General features: G+C 39.9%; 1 protein-coding gene and 1 long non-coding RNA gene across 2 annotated transcripts in view; both read left to right on the top strand.

Annotated features, from left to right (window-relative positions):
* LOC120873157 overlaps window positions 1-1,428 on the top strand; it is a 1,939-nt gene extending 511 nt beyond the window's left edge. Inside the window, exons 1-2 of the long non-coding RNA XR_005723396.1 lie at window positions 1-327; window positions 467-1,428. The exon at window positions 1-327 is cut by the window's left edge and continues 511 nt beyond it. This is a non-coding gene — a long non-coding RNA (uncharacterized LOC120873157). The remainder of the gene's footprint in view (window positions 328-466) is intronic.
* Window positions 1-26,265, top strand: part of NUP93 (nucleoporin 93) — a 104,205-nt gene that overhangs the window by 24,881 nt on the left and 53,059 nt on the right. Inside the window, exon 3 of the mRNA XM_040253942.1 lies at window positions 4,254-4,371. Coding sequence (XP_040109876.1) covers window positions 4,254-4,371 — 118 coding nt within the window. The remainder of the gene's footprint in view (window positions 1-4,253; window positions 4,372-26,265) is intronic.

Raw genomic sequence — 26,265 nt, 5'->3', positions numbered from 1 at the left:
GTCAAAGCAGCAAATACAGAAAGTAAAAAGATGTGATTAACACAAACTGTTACCTATAGGAAAAGGGAAAAAATAAGATGGAGAAGACGGACTTTCTTTTTGGACTTTGGAATTGTCTAAATATTTTGCATAATTGTAAAACAATTAAATTTCAAAAAATAAATTCTCATTCAGTTGATGACACAACCATTCAGAGAGGAACATTTCCAAGTAATATCTTAATCAGTCTTCAATAATGGTATTGTTGGTGAAGGGATTAATACTGTTGTTTTGAGATTGTTGTGTATATAGTGTAGGATAAAGCAAGTAGATAGTTAGGGTGGTGATGTTGAGAACTAGGACTTTTGGTATAAGAGAAGGGAGAGATGCAGATAGAAAATCTGTGAGGTTAACCCAAAACTGTAGGTTTTTAATTTTGAATTTAAAGTGTCAATATGAACTCATGATATAATTTATCTTAAGGAAGCTGAAACAAAATTAAAAACTCTGTTTCTAGCTCTGCCTGTTGAAGGCTTAGAAACAGTGTAGCAGTGAGCAGTCCTAGTGCCCAGAGAGTGCACTCTAAAAATCCGTTTCTTAATAAAAAGTAACCGGGGCTCTTTGGAGAGTTGACCAATTCCAGGTCTGTGTAAGATGAACTTATACCAGATGGCAAGGAAGTTATGAAGGTCCCCTTGAGTCATGTCAAAAGATCTCAGAAACCAACTTGAAAAGGCTTCTATTAGCCAAAGATGAGATGATTTTGAACATGATAAAGATAGTAACTGCATGGAGTGAAACACATCAAATATGTTTAAATTCATGAGTTCATAATGATACTAAAGCAAGACTCATCAGTCACCTTTGGAGGATGCTAGAGAATCAACTCATTATTCAGAGTAACCACATAGTTGATGAAGAGCGTCTCTGAGGGGAAATATTCCAGCTAATAAAGATAGAATACCACCATTTTGCAACCTCTAAGGAATTAATGAATCTCAGCAGTGATCATCAGCGTCTGGTAACATTCCAAAAAGAGGTAATCAGACGTTACATACCTCTTGATAAAAGTCTGAAGTAATCGAACCAAAAAAAAATAAAATAATGCCACATGAATCTGATCCGACTGTCAGCACTTACTTTCAATTTACAGGAAATTGGATAGGAGAGGCCAAAGGACCCTGCTAAATTACATCATGGGGATGCAGTCAGTAAAACCTGTTATGTGGGAAACTACATCCTTGCTACTTTGAGTGTGGCCCATAGATCAACAGCATAAGCATCAGCTGTGAGCTTTTTAGACATGGAGACGCTTATGCTCTCTCTCAGACCTGCTGAAACGATCTGCGGATTCACAAGCTTCCCAGGTGACTCACATGCACGTTTCAGGTTTGAGTAGCATTGTTCTACAGGACAAATGAACTAGTCTCCAAACAAAGCAATTGTAAGGAAAAAAAATGAGACAGAGGGGCAGCCTATGTAGATGAAAAGACACTTGGAGGCATATCAGTTATTTGCAAGTAGAGAACTAATTTGTGTTCTATTCAAACAGACACAAATCTTAAAATTATTAAATAATTGGAGGAATATCTTGGATTTCTTTTGAAATAATCTGGGTGGTAGAGAGAGAAAAGTGGGTAGGGATGTAGATGAAATAAACTTTGCTACAACATGCTAATTTTTGAAGCGGTAATAGGTACCAGTATTTTGGTCATCTGATGCAAACAGCCGACTCATTTGAAAAGTCCCTGATGCTGGAAAGGATTGAGAGCAGATGTAGAAGAGGGCGTCAGAGGATGAGATGGTTGGATAGTGCTACCAATGGAACGGACATGAACTTGGGCAAACTCCAGGAGATGGTGAGGGACAGGAAGGCCTGGCATGCTACAGTCCATGGGGTGGCAAAGAGTTGGATATGGCTTGGTGACTGAACAACAGCAATATGTACAAGGTTTATTATTTTATAATAAAATATTAAGATTTTTCCTATAATAGTTTAAAAGGGGGAGTTCACTAAAATGGCTGCAATCAAAAAGGTAAGAACAGGTATTGGCAAAGATATGGAAAAAATTGGAACCCTTGTACATTGCTTATGGGAATATGAAATAGTGTAACTGCTTTGGAAAATAGTCTGACAGTTCTTCAGAAGGTTAAACAAGGAATTAATATATAATCTAGCAGTTCTGCTCCTAGGTATATACTCACAAGAAATGAAAACATATATTAATGTAAAAACTTGTATAAGGATTTCCATGATGGTCCAGCAACTAAGACTCTGTGCTCCCAGTGCAGGGAGCCTGGGTTCAATCCCTGGTCAGGGAACTAGATCCCACATGCTACAGCTAAGATAACCAAGACCCAGTGCAGCCAAATAAATAAATATTAAAAAAAAAAACTTGTACATGAATGTTCATGGCAGCATTTTTATAATAGCCAAAAAGTAGAAACAACCCAGCTGTCTTTCAGCTGATGAATGGATATGTTCATAAATAGAAGATATAGCATATTCATATAATGGAGTACTGTACAATAATAAAAGGAAATAAAGTACTGATACATGCTGCAACATAGATGAACCTTGAAAATATGCTAAGTGAAAGAAGCCAGTCACAAGCAACCACATATTTTATAATTCCATTTATAGAAAATGTCCAGAATAGGAAAAGTTAGAGAGATGGAAAATAAATTAGTGGTTGCCAGAGGTTGGGGAGAGATTTGTGGAGACATGAGCATCTTACATTCCCATGACTGCTGATGGGTTGTCGGAAAATTAGGAGGGGGGAGGGTGATGAAAATGTTCTAAAATAGACTGTGGTGATGATTGTACAACCCTGTGAATACACTGAAACCCATGAAATTATACACTTTAAGTGGGTGAATTGTGTGATATGTGAATAATATCTCAGTAAAGCTGTTACTAAAAAAGGAAGGAGAGCATTATATTGATACCCAATCTCCAATCTTCATCCAGCATTATCAGAATCATTGGGAGGGAAGTTGTCTAGGTGATTCTAACGTGCAATCAAGACTGGGAACCACTGTATTAGGAAGTTAGCTGTCAAGGATTGTTAGAAGAGAGAGGCAAGATTATCTGTTGGAAATGATAGCCTGGAGGGGAGGCCAGGGATGGCATCATAGCTGACCATTCTGATGGAAGAGACAGGAATCCACAGTGGGGAGTCCTCTGGGTGCACATCACCTGTTAGTGGCCCTAACCATTAGTGTACTTAGCACAGTGGAAATAAGCATGAGAAGTCCTTTTATTTCTCCAGTAAGTGTGTTCAGAGTTGGTCTTCTTCAGTGTAACACCCATAGGTGTTAGGGTTACTTGTGCTGCCAGGTGGTCTGGCTTCTTCTGAGTTACTCAGAATGAGCAGACTCTGTCAGTGGAATGTTGAGGTATTAAACCGTAATCCAAAAGCAGCAGTCTAAACACCTTAATCTTCCTAGGTTTCTTTCTGCCAGAAAGTGTTCTGGATATTAGTGAGACTCTATAATTATTTTTTGGTCTCCATTGTCACATTTCTCAAGTAAATAGACATAAAGCCAGCTGTATTATTCTCATTTCTCTTGAAAAGCATTTATTAGTCACGCGTTAGACTGGGCAACAGAGGGGGAATTTGAAGATGCACTTTATGTGATGTTTGGCTTTTGAAGAGAATCTTTGGAGAACTGGCCTTGAATTCTGGTTTTACTGCCCTTTGCAGGTTGTTGATTGCCCTGGACTTTTAGTTTCCTTAATGAATGAAATTTGAACTAGGTTACTCCTGAATCTTCTAAAACTTTGAGGTTCACTACATCTGTCTGCACAGAGGCTGTAAATATAGTGTGCTGGTTAAGAGTTTGTGCTCTGGAGCTTGGTGACCTGGCTCCGCTGTTTCCTGGCTGTGTGATTTTGAATAAGTTGGTTAACCTCTTTGCACTTTAATTCCCCCATCTGGAAAATGGTGATTGAGAATAATACCCACCTCATAGTTTTCTTCACTGTAAAATATTTGGAGCAGTTTAGCCTATGATTTTATTGATATGCTATCATTTTATCCTATATAGGTCCCTCACTCTAATTTAGGCATGATCAGAACTCTTAACAAAAAAATGCAATGTTGTGTCTGTTATACCAGGTGGTAGATGTTTTTGGAAAGGTATAAAGCAACCATACAAAAGTATTCATGCAGCGTATAAGATGTTTTATACTAAAAATACTCTTTAATATTTTAGGAAGTACATTAGATGTCCTAATTCTTTTTTTCTCCCTGCCCTGTATCCTCATATAGGTCAGTTCTCCTTGGGTCTCGGGGACTTGACATATCCCACATCTCACAGCGATTGGAGAGTCTGAGTGCAGCCACCACTTTCGAGCCTCTTGAGCCTGTGAAGGATACAGATATTCAGGTAAGGGGTGCCAGGCACTAGGACTGGTGCAGTGAAACCCTGAGCGTGCAACCCAGGCTGCAGGCCCTGACCCTTTGTTCACCAGCTGGTTTAGTAATTCCATATTTCTTTGTTAATTTTCTTCTTCAAATATTAAGAGAATGAGAGGCTCAGCTTTGGAGGAACATTGGATTATTTTCAGAGTGCTCTGCAAGACTGAATTTAGGGAAGCAGTTACGACCTGCACTTTTTAAATTATTGTAATTGCGAGCAAAGATTTGTCGTCCTTCTTTGGGCTTAATCCAAGGCACAGAGACGTTAGTTGTAAGTTTTGCTTACTTTCTTTGCTAGATCTCAAATAATTTTACTATTCCTCTTCTACATTTCTTTTCTGCATCTTGCTTGTATCTATTGGCAAAGAGCTGGGGAAAACTTAAGTACTATTTACTGAAACCCACTTAGTGATTTCTAGGAAGTGTCTGGCTCCATTAGTGGCCCCAGGAAATGGCCTGATAGAGCACTCCAGCCTCATTTAGCCTAGCATGCCACTGGCACAATTGATTGCTATGTTAATCTAATCAGAAACTAGTGGCTGTGTGAGTGTGTGTCCAAAATTGTTAAGGAAAAATCTTGTGATCCATTTAGTTTTGAGGAATTGGAACACTGATTTGTGTTAGAGTGAAGGGATGGTGGGATACTATTTTTGTCATTGATTTTCCTTTGAGATAAAAGGATGCAGGTCCTACAGAGGCAAATCCTAGTATGAATGGATCTTTTTTTATTTGGGCTCAATTCGAAACACTTCACCCCACCGTCCTTCTCAAGAACTGTTTTAATCCATCTAATGGCCACAATGCTACTGCATTTATTCCACTTCAGAAACCTAAAACCCTAGACTTTGAGTTGAGAGTTAAATAACTACAGATGTTCATTATTTTCTGTGTTTTTGATATGTTCCCAGACTACGAAAATTCAGTTTTTCCCAGTTTTATATGCTAAATTATATTTGCCTCTCACCTTACAGATGATTTCTTATTTCCATGTAATCTTAAAATGGCATGTATAATTGCCTCTTTTTTTTGTTTGTTTGTTTTAAAGTTTTAACTGTTCCTCTCTCCACCTTCTATTTTGCTTGATGCCCTGTAAACAAATATTGGGGGTGGCCAAAAAGATCATTCGAGTTTTCCCATAACATCTTGTGGAAATGCCCAAATGAGCCTTTTGGCCAACCCAGTACTTACAACAGGATCAAGGTGGGTGAATGGGATATAGTTGAAATAATTTGAATAATCACCGTGTATTTAGGGGAGTATCCCAATAGTGTGGAAAGAGATGGCACTTACTGAAAGGTTGTTATTTGAGTTGTTTTTAATGTTTAAGATGCCAGATAAGTTGTTTATTTTAAAAACTGCTTTTTTGACTTTCTTCGGCATATTTGTAATGCATATTTGGAATACCCAGCAGCGTTTAGCGAGGCACTTCGTGGATTCCCTTTGATGTGTCACATTTTCCACTTTGAGGGGTTAATGACAGGTTCACAAATGTGTTAGGCAGTAACGATTTATTCCAGCCTTCCACTTTATGTGTGAACACTGTCCCTCAACAGCCCCATTAGGCAGCTTCCTCGCAGTGCATGCTTGGCCACGTCAGAGAAGGTTTCTTAGTTTGGAATGAGCATGGCTAAGAGTTTTGGTTCTGCCCCTTCTGTGAAACCTTTGAACTTTGAGAGGAAGGATGCTTCCATTTCGGCATTTAACCTCTCGGTTGAGCTGTTCTGGAATATTTTTAAAAATGTGAGTTGGCTGCTCTAAGATAAGTTTTGATTATTTGGGAATTGACCATCTAGACCTGCAGTAAAGATTTAAGACTGACTAGTTTCAAAATAAAATCCTCTGTTGACTTCATCTTCTTGCCAGCAGAGCCTTAAAGAAGAAAATTTAACTTTCAAAGGACTGAGTTTTTGGCCTAATTTGAGATCGCGCTAGTGGTTGATAGAGATTTGAAGTCTTAAGTTGTATTGTGTGGCTCAGCTGACTTATACCTTAACTTCCCATACATGAAATAGTATCATGTCCTTTCCTGACTTCCTGTGTAGTAATCAGATATAGGAGCCAAGCCAGCTTTCCCCCTTCATAGGACTGATCCTCCTTTTAATTCTTCTCTTCATGTATTGATTATCCAGGAAGAGTTAATTTGGACATTTTCAGTTTGAAAAACCAGATATGCTTTTTTTTTTTTCAGATATGCTTTTTGATGGACACTTTCTTCTCACTTATTTTTCTTACCAGCTTTATTGAAATAATGATTCACATAGTATAAATCTGATCAGTTTTTGTATATGAATGTCATGTTTTCCAACTATGTAGTTCTGAGATAAGAACACACCCTAATCTCATATACTGAGTATCAGTCAGAGTAAATTTATTATGTCAGTATATAAATTCATAAAAGGAAATGCTGAAGGAGCCTTTGGTAGATTCTGCCCAAGACTTTGTATTGTCCAATGTTTGTGTTACTTATAAGCTTGAAAAGGCATTTTCCCATGAATAGATTGTCCTTTTCTGTTTGGTAAACATTGATTGTATTTCCTTCTCTTTCTAATGGAGCTTGAAATTAATACAAGTTTTTTGTTGTTTATCATAATCAATGATCTTGGCATGCATTGAGAATGCATTTTTAAATTGCTGTGGCCAGCAAAGGTAACATATTTAAATAAACCCACTTAAATATATGTTTGGATGATACTAGTGGAATTTTTAAAAATGTTTATTGATTTTATTTTTGGAAATGTTCATAAAGAAGGCCTACATGTTTGCTGTAATAGAGATGAAGAGCAATAATTGTTAACAGGATGTGGTACTAAAGCAACTACTGCTCTATTCTGAGTGACTTTGTGGTGCTTGCAAGTACGGTTCCTCTCACAGAGATCTTCTTGCTCACTTCTGTCTTTGGGAAAAAAAAATATTGAGGGTAGACTGCACATTTTTACTGTGGTCTGAACAGACCTAATGTACCATGGATGATATGTATTATATAGTAATAAAGTACACAGTTACACAGTTCAGTTGTGTTCTGGGCTTTTTCACTAAATTACATGTATTTTTCAAGAAAGCTGTGCAGAAATAACCTGGGCTGGCCATAAAAATGGGAGCTGCAGTTTCTTGGCATTAGGCTGCAATATTTCCAAATGGCATTAGACCAAAATATAATAATATTATTACTAAACTTACTTAGATTCCTATGGCTGCCATAACAAATTACCACAAACTTAGTGGCCTAAAACATTAGAAATTCATTCTCTCGCCGTTCTGGACCTCAAAACTTTGAAATCAGGGTGTTGGCAGAGCCCTCCAAAGGCACTAGAGGAGACTCCTTCCTCTTCTAGCTTCTGGTTGCTCCTGACTTCTCTTGATCTGTGGCAGCATAGGTGTAGTCTGCCTCCATCTTCATAGGTTTTTTTTTCTTTTTTTCCTCATGTGTGTCAATCCACTTCTCCCTTCTAAGAACACCAGCCATTGGATTTAGGGCCCACACTAAATCCAAGATGATCTCATCTAGAGATCCTTATCGTAATTACATTTGCAGAGACCCCATTTCCAAATAGGATCACATTCACTGGTACCAGGAGTTGGGACTTAGACATAGCTACTCTAACCCACTGTACTAACAGTGCCAGAAAGTGTAAAAGTATAAATTAACTGAAATGAAATATTGTATGTTTCGCAACTGGACCGGAGTGTCAGGATAAGGCATCTGTTGCTAGTTGTTCCAGGGACTACAAACCTCAGTCAAGTATCTGATCTCATCTTCAGCTCTCTTTCAGGCCTTTGAAAGGTGAGGCTGACTGCTAGAAACAGCTTGATTTTTAAAATAGTTTTAAGTACTTTAGTTTTCGGGGTAAGGACAGGTAGCATTAAATTTAGGAGGGGAGGGAGTATTGAGGGTGAGAAAGAGGTTTCTCTTTCGGCTAACCAGGTTACCAAACCACTCTGCTTCCTTTTATACTTTAGGCCTTTGCTCACCACCTTGCTTTAGCGTGGAGTAGCACCTCTGAAAATGTCTGAGCCCCCTTTCAGTCTGATACTCTTAAGGCCACCTCTTTCATAGTCTCAGATCTCTCTTCCCATGGCCTCCAAATGTAGCATGTTGGCTTTCCTGCTTAGGAAAAAACAAAACTTTCTGAATGGTCTCCCACAAAGTAAACAGCAACCTAGATTATGTTATAGGAATTGACTTAGCAGCCAGTTTAAATCTTGATAAGTGAAAATACAGCCCCTTCTATACACAAAAACCCTATACAGAACTAAAGATCTTCATAGTCTGCTAAATTTCCAAATGGAAATCTGTCCTGTATAAGTAAAGAGAAAAAAAAGTCTTAAAAAGGGAGGAAAATAGCTATAAGAAAATGAGTCAAGGAACTGATGTATCACATATAAAACTAATAGTGCAATAATAATTGATTTGTTAAAAACTTGTTCTGCTTACCACACTGTATCTATAGTAAAATATTCATTATGTCCTTCCTTTTTCTGTCCTTGGAAATGTAGAGCTATGCTCAAACCACTCTTAGCTTATCTTGTAAATAACCAGAAGAAACTAAATGGCTTTGGTTAAGTATAAAACAAATAACCGGTGTTATAATCCCATATCACCTAAATTGTTATTTTTGAGGTTTATATTTTAATTTTATACCTTCAGAATTAAGGTACTGCTGATTAAATGCAGCTATATATAACAGCTAAGAGGAAACGTGGTTGAGTGCTATTAATAATTGTGTGTTTGTAGTACTGGCAAGTTGTTGGTAGGGAATTGGTTCCAAAAATTCCTATGGCACTTTGTTGAAAAGAGGGTCAGACTTGCCTAGAATGATTAGTATGCTAATAGCAGTTCTTCAGGATTAGTACTGGCAAAATATTAATACTGAGGGGAGAATGCAGTAAGCTTTCCCTGGCTTGAATTAGTTGAGGGAAGGGGCATTCTGAATGGGTGAACAATATCTTCAGTCAGTCAGTTCAGCTGCTCAGTCATGTCCAACTCTTTGCGACCCCATAGACTGCAGCACACCAGGCTTCCCTGTCCATCACCAGCTCCTAAAGCCTGCTCAAACTCATGTCCATTGAGTCAGTGATGCCATCTAACCATCTCATCCTCTGTTGTCCGCTTCTCCTCCTACCTTCAATCTTTCTCGGCATCAGAGTCTTTTCCAGTGAGTCAGTTCTTCACATCAGGTGGCCAAAGTATTGGAGTTTCAGCTTCAGCATTGGTCCTTCCAGTGAATATTCAGAACTGATTTCCTTTAGGATTGGCTAGTTTGATCTCCTTGCTGTCCGAGGGACTCTCAAGAGTCTACTCCAACTCCATAGTTCAAAAGTGTCAATTCTTCAACACTCAGCTTTCTTTATAGTCCAACTCTCACATCCATACATGACTACTGGAAAAACCATAGCTTTGACTAGATGGACGTTTGTCAGCAAAGTAATGTCTCTGCTTTTTAATATGCTATCTAGGTTGGTCATAGCTTTTCTTCCAAGGAGCAGGCATCTTTTAATTTCATGGCTGCAGTTACCATCTGCAGTGATTTTGGAGCCCCCAAAAATAAAGTCTCTCACTGTTTCCATTGTTTCTCCATCTATTTGCCATGAAGTGAGGGGGCTGGATGCTGGATCTTAGTTTTCTGAATGTTGAGTTTTAAGCCAACTTTTTCACTCTCCTCTTTCACTTTCATCAAGAGGCTCTTTAGTTCTTCTCTTTCTGCCATAGGGGTGGTGTCATCTGCGTATCTGAGGTTATTGATATTTCTCCTGGCACCTTGATTCCAGCTTGTGCTTCATCCAGCCCAGCATTTCACATGATATACTCTGCATATAAGTTAAATAAGCAGGGTGACAATATACAACCTTGACGTACTCCTTTTCCTATTTGGAACCAGTCTGCTTTTCCATGTTCGGTTCTAAATGTTGCTTCTTGACCTGCATACAGATTTCTCAGGAGACAGGTAAAGTGGTCTGGTATTCCCATCTCTTAAGAATTTTCCACAGTTGGTTGTGATTTACACAGTCAAAGGCTTTGGCATAGTCAATAAAGCAGAAGTAGATGTTTTTCTGGAACTGTCTTCCTTTTCGAAGATCCAGCGGATGTTGGCAATTTGATCTCTCGTTCCTCTGACTTCCGAATCCACCTTGAACATCTGGAATTTCATGGTTCATGTACTATTGAAGCCTGGCTTGGAGAATTTTGAGCATTATTTTGCTAGCATGTAAGATGGGTGCGATTTACGGTAGTTTGAGCATTCTTTGGCATTGCCTTTCTTTGGGATTGGAATGAAAACTGCCCTTTTCCAGTCCTGGGGCCACTGCTGAGTTTTCCAAATTTGCTGGCATACTGAGTGCAGCACTTTCACAGCATCATCTTCCAGGATTTGAAATAGTTCAACTGAAATTCCATCACCTCCACTAGCTTTTTTCGTAGTGATGCTTTCTAAGGCCCACTTGACTTCACATTCCAGGATGTCTGGCTCTAGGTGAGTGATCACACCATTGTGGTTATCTGGGTTGTGAAGATCTTTTTTGTACAGTTCTTCTGTGTATCCTTGCCACCTCTTCTTAATATCCTCTTCTGTTAGGTCCGTACCATTTCTGTCCTTTATTGTGCCCATCTTTGCATGAAATGTTCTCTTGGTATCACTGATTTTCTTGAAGAGATCTCTAGTCTTTCCCATTCTGTTGTTTTCCTTTCTTTCTTTGCACTGATTACTGAGAAAGGCTTTCTTATCTCTCCTTGCTATTCTTTGGAACTCTGCATTCAAATGGGCATACCTTTCCTTTTCTTTGCCCTTTGCTTCTCTTCTTTCCTCAGCTGTATTTAAGGCCTCCTCAGACAACCATTTTGCCTTTTTGCATTTCTTTTTCTTGGGGATGGTCTTGATCACTGCCTCCTGTACAGTGTCACAATATCATGAACCTCTCTGTCCATAGTTCCTCAGGCACTCTTGTCAGATCTAATCTCTTGAATCTATTTCTCACTTCAACTGTATCATCGTAAGGGATTTGATTTAGGTCATACCTGAATGGTCTAGTGGTTTTCCCTACTTTCTTCAATTTAAGTTTGAATTTTGCAATAAGGAGTTCATGATCTGAGCCACAGTCAGCTCCCAGTCTTGTTTTTGTTAACTGTATAGAGCTTTTCCGTCTTTGGCTGCCAAGAATATAATCAGTCTGATTTCGGTATTGACCATCTGGTGATGTCCATGTGTACAGTCGTCTTTTGTGTTGTTGGAAGAGGGTGTTTGCTATGACCAGTGCTTTCTCTTGGCAAAACTCTGTTAGCCTTTGCCCTGCTTCATTGTTTACTCCAAGGCCAAATTTGCTTGTTACTCCAGGTATCTCTTGACTTCCTTTAAATCTGGAATTATTTTTAAAGAAATGTAAATCATTGTTATTTGCATTGTTTCTAGAAATTGAAACTGCTAAGTGTGTGTACCAAGGAGAGGTCTTACCAAAACTGGTTTAGTACGTTAAGGAAGAGATGAGGTTCATTCATAAGACTTGTATCTGTTTGCATACTGAAATTTGTATAACAGTTCTGAGAAATGGTTTAAAATAGGCAAAACATACCTACCTGCCTTATTGTTTCTGCTCTTAAATATACTTGAGCAGTCTTTTCTGCACATAATGGTGATCTTGCCCAATATTGGATGATTTAGAATTTTGATTTGTGGTCTCTGAGGGAATAAGACTTTGCTCTTAAATGTTTTCACATAATGTTAATATAAAAATGTAAGAGACCATTGCATGGAATCTGACAGTGTGAAGATATTTATTTAGTTAAGCATTTGTGTTTATTAACCTTCTTTGTTATATTCCTCTTGCTCCTAAGAGAGTCAGTGGGACGTTCATGCTAACCTTTCTTTTGAATTTTTAGTGGACTTTAATGGAAATTTGAATCTTGCCCTTTCCACCTTATAACAGCTTTCTGTCCTGGACTTGAAACAACCTATAGGTAATACTCTTGGGTTCACTAGCAAATGAATCCAGTTCCCACTGGATCCAAAGCCTGTTAGTAGAGAGAAAAACTCTTTCCTAGAACAAATACCGGGTATATTTTAGGCTAAAATTCAGTTGTAAGGGCTGAGGTGCATGTGGATCAGGTGCATCTCTCCCTGTGCTCTTGTTCAAGGCAGTAGCCCTGCTAGGCTTCGTCTCTCATGGAAACACTGCGGCGCCCACATCACCCCCACTTAATGAGCATATTTGCTGCTCCTTGTCATTAAACCCTGACCCGGAATAAATCTCAGAGCTGGTAAAAGCCAGTAAACTTGTAAAAAGGAAAAAATAGTGTCTTTGCAGAAGCAGGTTAATGTGCCATCCTGTTTTGTGTTTATAATTAGGTGGGCTAATGCAGATTGCTGTGGGAAGTACTGAAATGACTTAATTTTCCTGCCTGTTTGTGATAAGGGGAAAGGTAGACATTGTGGTCTGGTGGCAAAGTATGCAATTATATTAAAGTGTCCTGTAAATGGAATTAAAAATGGTAGTAAAAATGGGTGTTAGAGGCATCATCTGTGGAAAACGTGAAAAACTGCTTTTATGTTAGCCAGGGATAGAAGATTTCAGCCTTTTTACTTATCCATTCACACTTACTCCTGAATGCAGGGCTTTCAGAACAAACAAGTAAATGGATGCTGAATGCATTCTGAGCAGGGAGGAAATGACAGGCTTTTTTGTCTTCTCAGAGGTTTCTTATATCCTGTAGTGAGCAGAGGAATATCAATTACCAACTTAAAGAAGAAAGAAGTTGGAATGGTTCTGTAAGAGTATTTTGGAAGAAGCCCATGGCTAAAATATTTATCTAACAATTTAATAGAGCACTTCAAGTGTTGGCCAGGCACTGGTGCCTTTGAACTGGAATTCAGTCATCTCCTCCCTCTTTACCAGCCTCTCTTAACCTATTGATGCCAGAACTCTGGAGATAAGAAACGTATATTGTCATCTTCAGTCTGGTATCTTTAAATTGCTTGGTTTCAGGAGCTAGAAATGGGCTGAACTGTTTGATTTAAATAGGGGTTAAAACCTAGTCAGATATTGAACACACTTACTATAGACCAGCCTGTCGTTCTCAGATGGCAGATCTTGACCCTGGTCGCCACTCGGATCTGCTTGCCACAGCGCCCTGTGATCTCTTATTTCCGATTCGGAATGTTCAGTCCGAGGCTTTGCAGGCCGGCAACGTGATCTGGCCCCTTCCATTGGTTGTGGTTGCAAAATGTGGCTCCCTAGTCATCGAACTTCTGAGCCCAGGTTCTCCCTGTCTCCACTAAAATTCCGCATCCTGTGAAGGGACTGAGAGAGGGCTCTAGACAGGAGAGTCCCGTGGTTTTGCTTCTGTCTGTTTTTTAGCAGGGACTGGGAAAAGAAGCCGGGAGGTAGGATGGGCATCATCCTCTGCTGACGAGACCTGCACTTAGAATTTCTTTTGCTGCAGAGCTCTCAGAACCAGTGTGTATTGCTTTTTTTTTTTTTTTTTTTTGAGCGTTTTCCGGTCTCTCAAATGGTTGGCTTCCATCTTGCACTTCAGATGTGGAGAGGTTGAGTGAGTCCCCCACTCTCCTGGTCTGCGACACTAACGATCAGCAGCAGTGCACGTGCAGCTTTAATTATCTTGGAGGACAGAAAGGCGAGACCCTGCTTCTCACCACGGAGTGGCTGCGAGGCTGAGATGCCATCAGCAGAATCCTGCCTGTGCTTTTCAGAAAGCCGCAGCACTTGAAGCGCTGCGGCAGGATCGGCTGAGCAGGGCTGGGCGGGACACAGCTTCCAAGAAACTGTACAAAAGCCTCTTGTCTGGTAACACACATTCACAACTAGCCCCAACCATTCATTTAGTTTATAACACAGAGGGGAGGATTAGGTCAGCAGAATGTAAGTGGGAGTATGGATCCACTGGCTGATTTTTATTATTGCTACCTGATTTGATTTATTTCTATGAATGGCAAAAGTGCAAGGATATGGGGCACAGTTTACTCCATTCCTCCTCCTTCTCATGGAAAAAAAAATGTCTATTTAAAAAAGCTGTTGCTCTCTTAGGGACAGGTGGAAACAACCATGGAAGGTTATAATATGCTTGATTTGCTCAAGGTACCGAAATATACTTGTATGATGTTATCTGGGAGCGCTTTCTCATTTCTTATTAGATTCTCTGTTATGCACAGTACGTATCAGTCTTTCTCAGCAGAACCAGTCTCTAAATGAGCAGGGCTGTGTGGGTCCTTAAAGGTTTAAGGCCTTCACTAGTAGCACTTGGTTCTGTGATGAGGTCCTACATGTGTTTGTTTTGAAGGAATAGAGTGATAGGTGTTGTACTCAAAAGGTGCTAATAGAATCCATGCTTCTCAACTTTCTTTTTTCTTCTTTCCCAGTTTATCCCAGACTAAGATAAAATAAGTGCAATGAATTACTAGAAAAAGTGAAGTTAAACACAGACAGAATTGTGAGCCTTAGGTTTTGGTTTTATGTTTGTTTTGTATTTTCTGGCCACTCCATGCAGCTTCTGGGATCTTAGTTCCCCGACTGAGGATTGAACCCAGGCCCTCGGCAGTGAAAGGTGCAGAGTCCTAACTACTGGACTGCTAGACCAGGGAATTCCTGGAAGCTTTGTTTTTTTTTTTTTTTTTTTTTTAATTAAAGTCAGTAGACATAAAACTACTCTTGTCACATTGCTATAAAAATTTCTAAATGCTAATTCTCAGTTTTTGTAGTTACCTGCTACAGACGGAACTGTGGACAGGTGCTTCTTCAGCTGTACTTGGGTAGTTCTGGTTTCAGTAGGTGTGTTTTCTTCTTTTCGCCTTTCCTCCCTCCCTTCCTTTCTTTCGTTTTAAGCGTTCCTTGCTGTACGGTGAAACATGGCACTGAAGACAAGTTTGAATTTCTGTCTTGTTTTATCCCAGCTAAAATCAAGGAGGCAGAGCTGAAGATTAACTAAAAATGTATTGTGTCCAGATACTGTACTAAGCAGTTCCTGGGTTTCCTCATTCAGTCCTTCCAGTAACCCTCTGAGGTATTTACATTAACCCCATTTCACCAAGAAGGAGCCTGAGGCCTAAGAGGCTGTGTGTGCCAGACTTGAACTCCCTTCTGTCAGTTTGAGTTCGGTCCTTGCCCTTATTCCATGAGATTTTAAACTTCATTTGTAGACTCTTTTAGCACAGGAGTGAATTTTCAGGGTATATTGAAGACTATCGTGGTAGAAATAGGAAATAGAATGTATAACTGAGTGCTCACTTAGAGCAAAATGAAGAGCATAAAGCTCATAGAGAATGGATATGGTGAGCATCTCTCTTATTTAGATAAGCTTAGTAAAATAAGGTTGATTGAGGGAGAAGCTGGAATGTGCTTTCTGAACTAATACAAACCCGTGCTGGTTTTGAGGGGAGATGAGTTTTGCAGGAAAGCCAAACCTGCTTCCTCCATTTATCTCCAGGTGCTGGCTTTTTTGCCGTAGTTTTCTGCTTGCTGAGTTGTCAGTTTAATTTACTGTCTAAGGCCCAGCCTATTATTTCTCAGGTTTGCTGCCCTACAGGTACACTGTAAAGGATTTCTGTGAAATCCTGGAGCAGCTTTTAGTTTTGAAATGCCAAGGCTTTGTGCTTGTGAAAATAGGTTGTGTTCAGCTTCTTGCTTGATCATCTTTGTTTTGTTTTGCTTCTGAAGCTGAGCTGGAGTTAGAAGGATGATGCTAGAAGCAATTTAAAGGGCACATCAGATTTTTACTGTAGTCCTGAACTATTGATTGTTGACTTCTTTGTAGGTTTAATGCAGACCCATATCCTCACTTAGCGTCTGACTGGCCATTAAGTTCTGGCAGTGTGCCGGAATGTTGAGATCTTACATCTAGTAATATGATTTGGCTGTCTGAGGGTATTATGTGTGTTTGGTCTTTAAAGACACAGGCAAAGCCCTCCACTTGGTGTGTGTGCTCCAGAATACAGGAAAGAATTTCTGCATAGCAAAATCAGGCTTTTCTAGGAGCCAACACAAAAGTGAGGAGTTGACATTCACCTGAAGTCATGCAAATTGATACCCTCTGGACTAACTAGTTCTTAGAAATAAATGCAGACTAACATAACAATCTTGACGAGAAGACCAGCAGGGAACTGGGCGGGCATGGTAATGTGCCAGAGTGGGTCCCAGCTAAGCAGCTGCTTCCTTGTGAGTGGTCCTCAGCACGTGCCCGGTGCCACTCTCCCTGTGTGAAGTTGAAAATAGAGTCTAGCTGAGAGGCGGTTACAGTGTCTTGCTTATGGAGGAAGCTGGGCTCAAAATGGTTGGAAGAGAAGTAGTAAATGTCTGTGAAAGACTTTTACCCTCCTTTCCGTAACCTGAATACCTCTTGACTGAAATTGAGGGTAAATGAGGGCTGAGGGAATTAGATGACAAGAAACCATTAAATTTGGGATTTTAAGGGTGTGAATGAGAACTCAGTGGCATTAGAAGCGGAAATGCACTTTTCCATCTAATTGCAAAAGCAAGATGTGCTTAGTTCAGAGTACTTGGGAAATGGCTCCATCGTGCACTTTCTTGACTGCCACCATTTGGGGAGTGTTGAATTGTTTGGACCACGTACTTGAAGCTGTGAAACATCTCTGAAAATGACAGAGAAAATTGACTTAACAGAGCAGTGAGGAACTGTTTCATGAAACATGTTAGAGGTAGACTATAAGAATGGCCCTCATAAGGCCATTGGTCAATGCCTATAAAGTAATATAGTCTTTTCCTTTATTCTGTGACAGAAAAGGTTTTCTAATGTGTGAATAGAGATCTGATACAGATTTCATGAATGATCATTATGTCATTTCACTGTCCCCCTCAAACCACTGGGGAAAATTGTTATTGAGAAGTCTTATGACTTTGTCCTGATTTGGAAGATCAAGGGGGAAGTAGCAGACTAGTAAATTTATGTGAGCTTTGAGGGACACAGCGTGATAATCCTTCCATTCGTATAATACTTTGCAATGGGCTTTGTCCATCACTGTCTTATTCCTTTCTGCAGTGTTTGAGGTGAGGTGAATGGATGTTGGCATCATCTTTATTTAGAAAGGGAAGAAATCGAGATCAGGATTGATTAGTTACTATCAAAGGTGGAACTTGAATCCAGATGCTTCATATCATGCCTTGCTGAGGAAAGCCTTAGGGATGGATGATTGGGTAAATTCCACAGCATCATTATTTTATTTATTTTTCTGCAAAGATGTTAAGTTAGTTCTTTTGCCACTGGTCAAATTTCTTGATGTTTTGGTTCTGTCTTTCCCCCTGGACGTTTTCTTACTTGTTTTCTTTGAAGTGACATTTCCATGTATTCCTTTCCACATGAAAGATTTGCTGGTTAACTAAATCAGTTGTAGAGACAAAAATGCTGCTAAGAAGAGCAATACTATAGACTGGTGACAAACCTCACTGTTTCCATCTGAGATATACTTTGGAATAAAAAGTGATACTGAACAGAAGTGTAACTGCTGCTGACATAGTTTATAGACGCCCTTTGTGTGAAGAGGCCCAGGGTTTCTTGAGATTTGTTGCACTAGAGCCTGTCAGCCTGGTTTGTGCTGTCTGAGTAGGTCGCTGGTGCCAAGCAAATGCTAAGTGGCAAACCGGAGCAAAAGTCATATTTGAAACTTTAGCTGAACTAGACTATCAGGGTTCAGAGCAAGTCAGGGGAGAAATTTTTAGTTTTTGCCAGTTTTTTGCTTTCTGGCTCGCCCTCCCTGTTTCTTTCCTTCCTTTGGACTATTGTCTCTTCTTCCATTCTTTTTTGTCTGTCCTTTTTGTCTTTTCTCCTTTCTTCTTTTCATTCTTGCCTTTTTCCTTCTGTCCTTTGCATCTCTCTTTCTCTGTCTACACCCCACCCCCGGCCTTTTAGACTGGCTGGCATCCGGAGCAGCCATTGCTAATGGGAGCGTACCTCCTTTTTTCCAGTCAAGTAGCAGCTGTGAAATCATGGCTGTTAGAATGGTTCTTGCAGCCTGGCAGCATGCACCCACCCACGCTGTGTACTCTGTAGAGTGAGTCTGGGTGTGGGGTTGAGCTGGTGTGGAGAAGCTGGTTCTGTGGGAGCCAGGCCTTGCTCTTCATCATGTGCTATCATTACTTGGGTTTTCTGCATTTGCAAACCCCAAAGAGGTGGAATTTAGTTTATCCATCTGGCTAACCTGTTCTTATTTTGCTCTCTTAATGGATGCTCTAAAGTGCATTTCCTTATTTTTGGCCCTTGGCTAAAGCCTCTGCTAATATTTTACTTTTTCTTTTTTTTTTCTTTTGGTGCCTAACTCAGCTTGATATTGAAGGTGTATAACAGAACGAGTTTTCTGTTACAGTACATAGCTGTTTTGGGTAAGGGTATTACAACTTCCTTGTGTTTTGAGGATTGATCATGCATTAAAGCCAGATCCTAAGTAGAAGGAAGGATGGGGAAGAAAATGACCAAGGAAAAGGGCATATTTGATGTTGTTTCTCATGTTTTAGGAATGGAGTTATAAATTAATCTAGTTCTCAGCTTCATATGTGTTCCTCACCATGTGTTAACTTATTCATCCTACTATCTCATATTTTGGGGAGAAGGAATGTTGTGGAAATGGGGGTTATTTTGGAGCAGCAGACATTGAAGAGCTCTTTAGGCCTCCAGGTTTTTCATTGGGGGTTAGGAAGGGAAAGGAGCTACATATCTCATCTTTGTATTTGTATTAATCTTCTCCCTCAGGTTCTAATTTCCTTCTCTATTCCTCTCATGCCCTTAATGCATTTGGCAACAGGAAAGAAGCTCTTGGTCAGTGATTCTAAAGGGTGGTGTCCAGACCAACAGCTTCAGCATCACCTAGGAACTTGTTAGAAATGTTCACTCTTAGGTCCCACCGTAGACCTAAGGAATCCGGATCTCTGGAGGTGGGCCCCAGAACCTGTTCTAACAAGCCTTGCAGCTTGAGATCCACTGGGTTAAGCTATTATAGAAGCCTAGAATAAGTGACCCCTTCTTTTCTAGCCATCTCTGCCAACTGTTACACTTAGTCCACCTGTGGACCAACGCTGAACTTGCAGCCTGCAAAGCAGTATATTTATCATCTAAGTGTTTGAGACCATAAAGAATTCGAAACCACCATTGGTTTTTTTCTTTGTTTGTTTTTGTTTGCTTTTTTAAAATTATTTATTTATGACTGCGGTGGGTCTCTTTTGCTGTATGGCGGGCTTTCTCTAGTTCAATGAGCAGGGGATACTCTTCGCTGCAGAGCACAGGCTCTAGGTGTGGGCTTCAGTAGTTGCAGCACGTGGGCTCTCTAGTTTTGGCTGGTGGGCTCTAGAGCACAGGCTCAGGAGTTGAGGTGTCCCACCTAGTTGCTTCTCAGCATGTGGGTGGGATCTTCCTGGACCAGGGGTCACATCCATGTTCCTTGCATTGCAAGGTGGATTCTTAACCACTGGCCCTCCACCCTTGTAAGCCCCACCACCCTTGTTTTTATTCTTGTTCTATGAAGGGCACAGTGGTCAATAAAATATGTTTAAAAACTTACATATATTAAGTCTGTTACTTGTAATCAGTCATTGATTATTTTTTCACCGTGAAGGAATTGACTCTGATTCCGAAGCTGTAGCTTAATATACACTGCCTAAAAAGCAGTGAGAGCGCAGTGGGGGCTGAAGAAGAGACGGGGATGGAAGAACAGGAAGTGGAGGGATTAATAATCCCGTCTTGGTTAATCATCACTTTTCCTCTGTGATCACTGTGAGTGGATGTGCTATTGCTTCTGCTAACGTTAATAATTTATGGATGGACTATACCAAAGGGAGGCCTTAAATATGGTCTCTCAGCAGATTAAATACACTGTCTGCCATCAGTAGGAGCCAGGAGAGATGAAAGATGGACTTCCTATTTTTACTCATTAACCTGATTTTCTCTGCCTTTCTCCTCAGCTTCTCTCATCCTCATTTTATTTACCTTTTCATTTGTTTCTCTCTGTGAGCCCCTTCTGCACTGAGTGAGTGCTGAAGATCTTTGGTCGACTGTTAATGACATTAGATTTTACTTTTCCTTAGCTGCTAGTAACAACAGATGCCATGAAAGAAAGCAGAGAGTCAGAATAAGTATTTCCTTGGAAATGTCTAAATCATTCTGCATATTTCAAAAATGTATTAAAATCTGCAGCTTGTGCGTCTTAGAAATCATTTGAAACATCTTCTCTTTGCTTTGAAGAATAATCCTCTTGTATTAGCTGGTGAAGATAAACAGTGTTCATCATATAGGTTTGGTGGCATTTTCCCATTTTACAGATGAGGAAACTGAGGCATGATGTGAATAAGTTGTGTAGGGTTACCTAGAACACAGATCTTTTGACTCCAACTTCAGAATGCTTTCCACTAGATTTAATTACCCCCTTGCCTTTGGAAATCCTCTGTAGGTAGCTTTACAGGGCATTTAACCCATAAGGCTTGACTAGATTAAGTTAGAATAATATACGGGTAGCTTCACAGGAACACTTCATTTTGTTGTTATTTTGCATGTAATTTTTAACTCTGGTTATTTTCTTATAAAATTTTTCTTAGAAAGATTTCAGGACTAATATTTTATATGTCAGTAGATTTTGAAACTCAGACCAGATAATGAAATACTTCCTTGTTTCCCTTGTTGGAATCCTTGAGGACTGAGTAATTTTAGTAATCCTTTTCTTTCTATTGAGTGTTTTTTTCTTTTAATCAATTTCTGGCCTCATCAGTGTTTTCCAGTTAATAACAGAAACAGTAAATATATACAGAAAAAAAAAACTGCATGAAAATTGACGTTTTAATGTCTTTTCTCTAAAATAATAGTAATAATATGATGGGCCCTGCTTTAGTAAGCAAATCCAAAATCTGAATATCTGCATTTATTAAAGAACTCTTGGGGTGATATTTAGCTTTAGTATTCCTTCAGATAACAGCTTCCCTACTGAATTTAAAATAGAAGTTGTTTAAAAGAATTCTATTTACAATCAACCTGGTAAGAAATACATCTGTTGTGTAAAGTACATTGGTGACAAGACTAGCAAGCCAGAAGCTGTTCTTTTGTATCCACCATCATCCTCAATGGAAGAACTTCAGATTCCCTGAAGTCGGATTTCATCAAGCACACCCCTCACCAGGTTGTGTTGATACAGTGTCATAGTGCTGTGTAGAGAACCCTGAGAGCAAAGAACTCGGGCCTGAACCCAGGGCTTGGACCTGTGAGGCTCTAAGTTTCCCTGTTTTCTTAATCTATGCCACAAGGGAAATGAACTGCCCCTGAAATTTCATGACTGTAATGAAGATGAGTTTTTATTGACTTTATTATTTCATTTGTTGTTATTGAGGTAGAACTTCTTCATATAATCTCCAGGTTCTTGCCAGAATCACTTGTTCCCTTTATCTGAATACTAAGGCTTGACTAGATGCTGGGAATGTATTTGTTTGTGTGTGTGTTTATGAGAGAGACAGAGACCCAGACCCAAACTGACAAGAGAACTCCCATTCTGAATTTCTGGAACTTGGGATTGCAGTGAATTTTCCTGGAGGAATATTTGAGGAGAGATACTGCCTCCTCCCACTTCAGCCCCTTCCCATTAATAACCACACTTACTGAGACACTGCTTCCTTAAAACATGCTTAAAGTGGAAGCCTAGCTTCTGAAATTACCTTCACCTACCTGCCTTGAGTTTCTGGCCCACTCCTAACCCTGTCCCCTTGGTAAGCTTATGGAGGCAGAACCCTGCTGCGGGGCAGTAGGAAGGAGAGCTTTCTTTTTCCTGTTGTTTCTTGAGCCCTAAGCAGACAAGTTTGCATATGAACAACAGATAATAAACCTTAATTTATTTTCCTGCTAAATAAGATGAGCAGAGATCCTCTGATTCTTTAATGACTGCCTAAATCTAGTAGTCTTCACTTAATACTCAAGGTGAAATGTCATTGATAAAATTAGCAGATTGCTTTTTCATTCGCAGCTGATTTGTCAGGACAGATCAGCTGTGAATGCCACACCACTGACTTTGGGCCAGGACCATCTCATTTTCCCGGAACCTCCTTGGCTCTTGATGCAACTGAGAAGGAAGCTGACTTTGGGGATTGAACACTGTTGATAATATTGCTTAGTCACAAAGACGGTTTGGTGCCTGTGCACATTGGCCAAGAACCATCTCAGCATCTTAGTACCTAAGGCTGCAATTATCTCAGGGAGCTGAAGAGATTTAAAAGAACAAACAATAAGTGAAAGTAATATTTAGCTCCCCTATAAGTAGATACCTCCATCTCCCTGGGTGGGGCCTAGTGAACACTAATAAAAATCAATGAGGTGGTTTTGTTGAGTGCCCATTAAGGACTGCAGTATGGTAGGCACTGATGACAATTAGAGTAAACCTAAATTCTGGATGCTTCCCTCTGGAAACTCATTGTTCTCTACCTAGAGAGCCAAGACTAACATTCCTATTATAGGGTCAAACTGTCCAAGACCATGTGAAATGACTGGCAAAACTAAATAGGAATCACATGAGATTCTAAATGCCATAGGGAGTTCAGAGGAGAGAAAGGGGGTAATGACGCCTGCATTCTAGGGTGATTGGGGAAGATCCCCTGAAACAGTCACCATCTCAGTAGGCCTTGCAGGATTAAATGGGCTTAGCTTGTGGAAGTGAAAGAGGATATGAGAGTAATGACCTGAACAAGGTCAGGGAGGTGAGAATAGAAGTTATATGCTAAAAAATAAACTCTGTCAGTGTAGGAGGAACAGATGTGAAAGGAGTGACTACCAAGAAGTAGAGTGTTGGCAGTACATGCCATTGAAAGTTTTGGAGCAGGTAAGTGTCAACAAGAAAGGAGGGAGGGTGTGGAAACACTTGGGGAAGTTGGCTGGGCCAGGGGAAGGATACCTGCTGCAGTGTTGTTCAGAGGCGATTGCAGCAATCCAGGCTCAGTGATGGTGGCCAGGACCAGGTTGGTGGCTGAAAAAACAGAGAGGAAAAGGTGTGTGAGAAACATTTGGAATAGAACATCTGCGTCAGTTGGTGCCTGATGGGCTTAAGAAGGATGTTCAGAAATCACTTGAGGTTTGTGGCACAAGAAGGATGGGCACTGTTGGTCAAGGCTGAGAAATTAGGAAGGTTAACTAGATTGGGAGTTGAGATTTGATTTCAGTTTTCGATGTTCTGGCAAGATATCTTCATGGAAATGCCCCTGAAACATTTGAAGATAGGGTAAGAAACACTGCTCAGAAACTTACTCCAGCCAGAATTTTCCAGAGTCACTGGTCTAGAGGTAAGAGTTGTGGCAGTACAAGCTATTGTACAGAGGGGAAGCATATAGCATGGGGCCAGGGACCAAGGTCTCCGCTGGGAGAGGGGAGCTGGGAGGAGGTTGGTGGGGGTGGCCAGGAAGGGAACTGGGAGCCTGTGTGCCTCTGAAGGCTAGAATAGGGGACAGTGCTTGCCTGACCTCACATGGTCTCTCATTTTTAACTCTTAAAAGCACTTGCCCTCCAGTGATATTACTTGATCTTCCCAGCAGCCCAGCAGAAGGGAGAACAGAGCTCATCAGGATTCTGTAATAGTTTGATTTCTGGGTGAAGCCCTACATGTTGTTAATGTACTTTAAAGCATTACAAGTTGTATGCTTGAACATGGTAACTTCACTGAGTGATTATCATAATTCTAACTGAACCACAGAATTTCAGTGGCTTCCTTTTTTCTGTTCTGTAATTTTCTTTAGTAATGGTAACAGGTTTAAAAAAAAAAAGGCATACTAATGCCACCTCTTAAAAAAATGTCTCCTCATCCTTGTTGTGTTTCAAACACAAGCCTAAGGAAATTAGAGCTACTTTTTCCCCTCCTTTTTATTTTTTATTTTTTCCTACTCAGATCTTTAAAACCAGTTAACTGCATGAGGGAGAAAATCAGAGACTTTGGAATATGGCTGTCTGAGGCTGGAGGAAGTGTTGCTACTATTTTTGGAAATTTTCTTCTCTCTTTCTTGATCCTGTACCTGTACTTTGCTAAAAAGTTACTTAATGGACTAACTGAGGAAATCTATAGAGAGATGGAAATAAAAACAATGAACTTGAAACTTTTCTATTAAAGATTTTCATTACAGTGAATTCTAAGGAAGTATCTAAAGGCATACTTCATTGGAAATTTGTATGGAATAGTGTTTAAAAATTTGAGCCCTCACCAGAAATTTGGAGATCTTTCAAATACACAAAGACCTTAATGCACTTTGGTCATTGTAGTAGTAAGATCCATCTGTCTTTACACTTCGGGTTGTCCGTATTTTTCACACAGAGTGTGATGTACAAGTTAGGTGCCATTGTATTTCAGAATGGTGCAGTATACAGAGGATTTTGAAAAGATCATATTGATCCTCTTTGGTAGAAAGAATCCGATATCGTCTCTGCATTTGTGAAATAAGCCCATTTATGTCTGTTATATTAATAAATACTGAGTCCACTAGTTGTCTACCATTTTCTCTTTTCGTTTTTAAGGCTTAAGTCTGTATAAAGCCAAAACACAGAATTAAGTGGTGGACTACCAAATAGGCATTTACGAGTGGATCACCGCAGCTAGTGATACAGCAGGTGGACAAGCACTCCTTTGTCAGGTGTCTTCTTCCAGTGTTTGGCGACCTCCCCGTACTTACTTGGGCTGGGGTCTGAGGCAGATCACTTAGCATTTCTCAGTGGTCTCGACTCTGAGGCCCTTTGCATTCAAAATCCCGTGCAACTCCTCTGGTCTCCTTGGGATACTCACAGATTGAGGCTGAGCTGGTTTACAGTTTATTCTAGCATAAAGTGTGTCCTCTTAACTTATTTCTTTGGCCACAGTGGCATGGAAAAGCGTGGCTCTAATGACATGGGGTTTTTTAAGTAATGAAGGGGGTTTTCTCAGTCTCCCGTAGTGAACTTTAGATGTCTCCCTCAGGAATAGGTTTTAACCATCAGTGACACACTAGGGTCTCTGAGTTCTTTTTTTCTCTTGCCCCTTCCATCCCCAGGCAGAGACTCCCCTTGCTGCATATCCACTATGCGCCAATGCTGTATTTATTTGATCAGAAACAAAAGAGTTTGCTTCTTGCACTGGTTCAGAGAGAGGTCCCCCAGGATTGTCTTTTGTTCAGTAATTGGAGCATAAGCTGAGCCTGGTTAATTTCAAAGCTGCCCCCAACACACATCCCCTCTCTCCCTCCCTCCTTGCTTATGTGGTTTCTGAGCCACTAGTGGTACCTTGTATTGGGTCTGAAACAAAAAAGCTTGAATTGTTGAATGTTAGCTACAACTACTGTGACATCTGCTATGGTACCAAATAGCACTGTTGGTACGGTTAATTTTAAGTTAGGAGAAGAAACAGAACTAGAAAGCTCTTCAGTTTTACAGCTCTTGTTAACACATGCACCTCCAAATTATGCATTTGGTGCTATCACAATGAATAAAACAAAGGAAATCATGGGTTGATTTTTATGTTAGTAACATAAGTTCTTTCATTGTTATTCACTGTGCAGACACCAGTGTGTTCTTATGTTCATTCTTTTTCTGTTTAGTTTTCTTTTTTTTCAAGGCAGAAACGTCTGAAACATCTTAACTCTGAGCATTTAATTGGCAAAAGTTCTGATGTAAGAAATACAAGTTGATTATATTAGTTGTTTTTCTTTTAAAGCAGCAAAGTCTGTAACTTGGTTCTGCTTTTTTTTTAATACCGAAATGATTGTTACAGATGAATAAGAACCTTAAGTAGCCAAATTCTAGATGCTAAGTAGCCAAGTTAATATTTGTATAAAAATGTTGTAAAATTGGCAAGTCATTTGTCTGTCCTTCATGTTCTGCAGTATAGGTATTAGTTTTGCAGCCAACACAGTTGTGGTTTTTGTTTTTGAAGGTGGAAGG

The sequence above is a fragment of the Oryx dammah genome, unplaced genomic scaffold, assembly GCF_014754425.2.
Source record: "Oryx dammah isolate SB20612 unplaced genomic scaffold, SCBI_Odam_1.1 HiC_scaffold_13, whole genome shotgun sequence".
Taxonomy (NCBI): Eukaryota; Metazoa; Chordata; class Mammalia; order Artiodactyla; family Bovidae; genus Oryx; species Oryx dammah.
The sequence above is the reverse complement of the archived record's forward strand: the minus strand, read 5'-3'. Positions and strand labels throughout refer to the sequence as shown.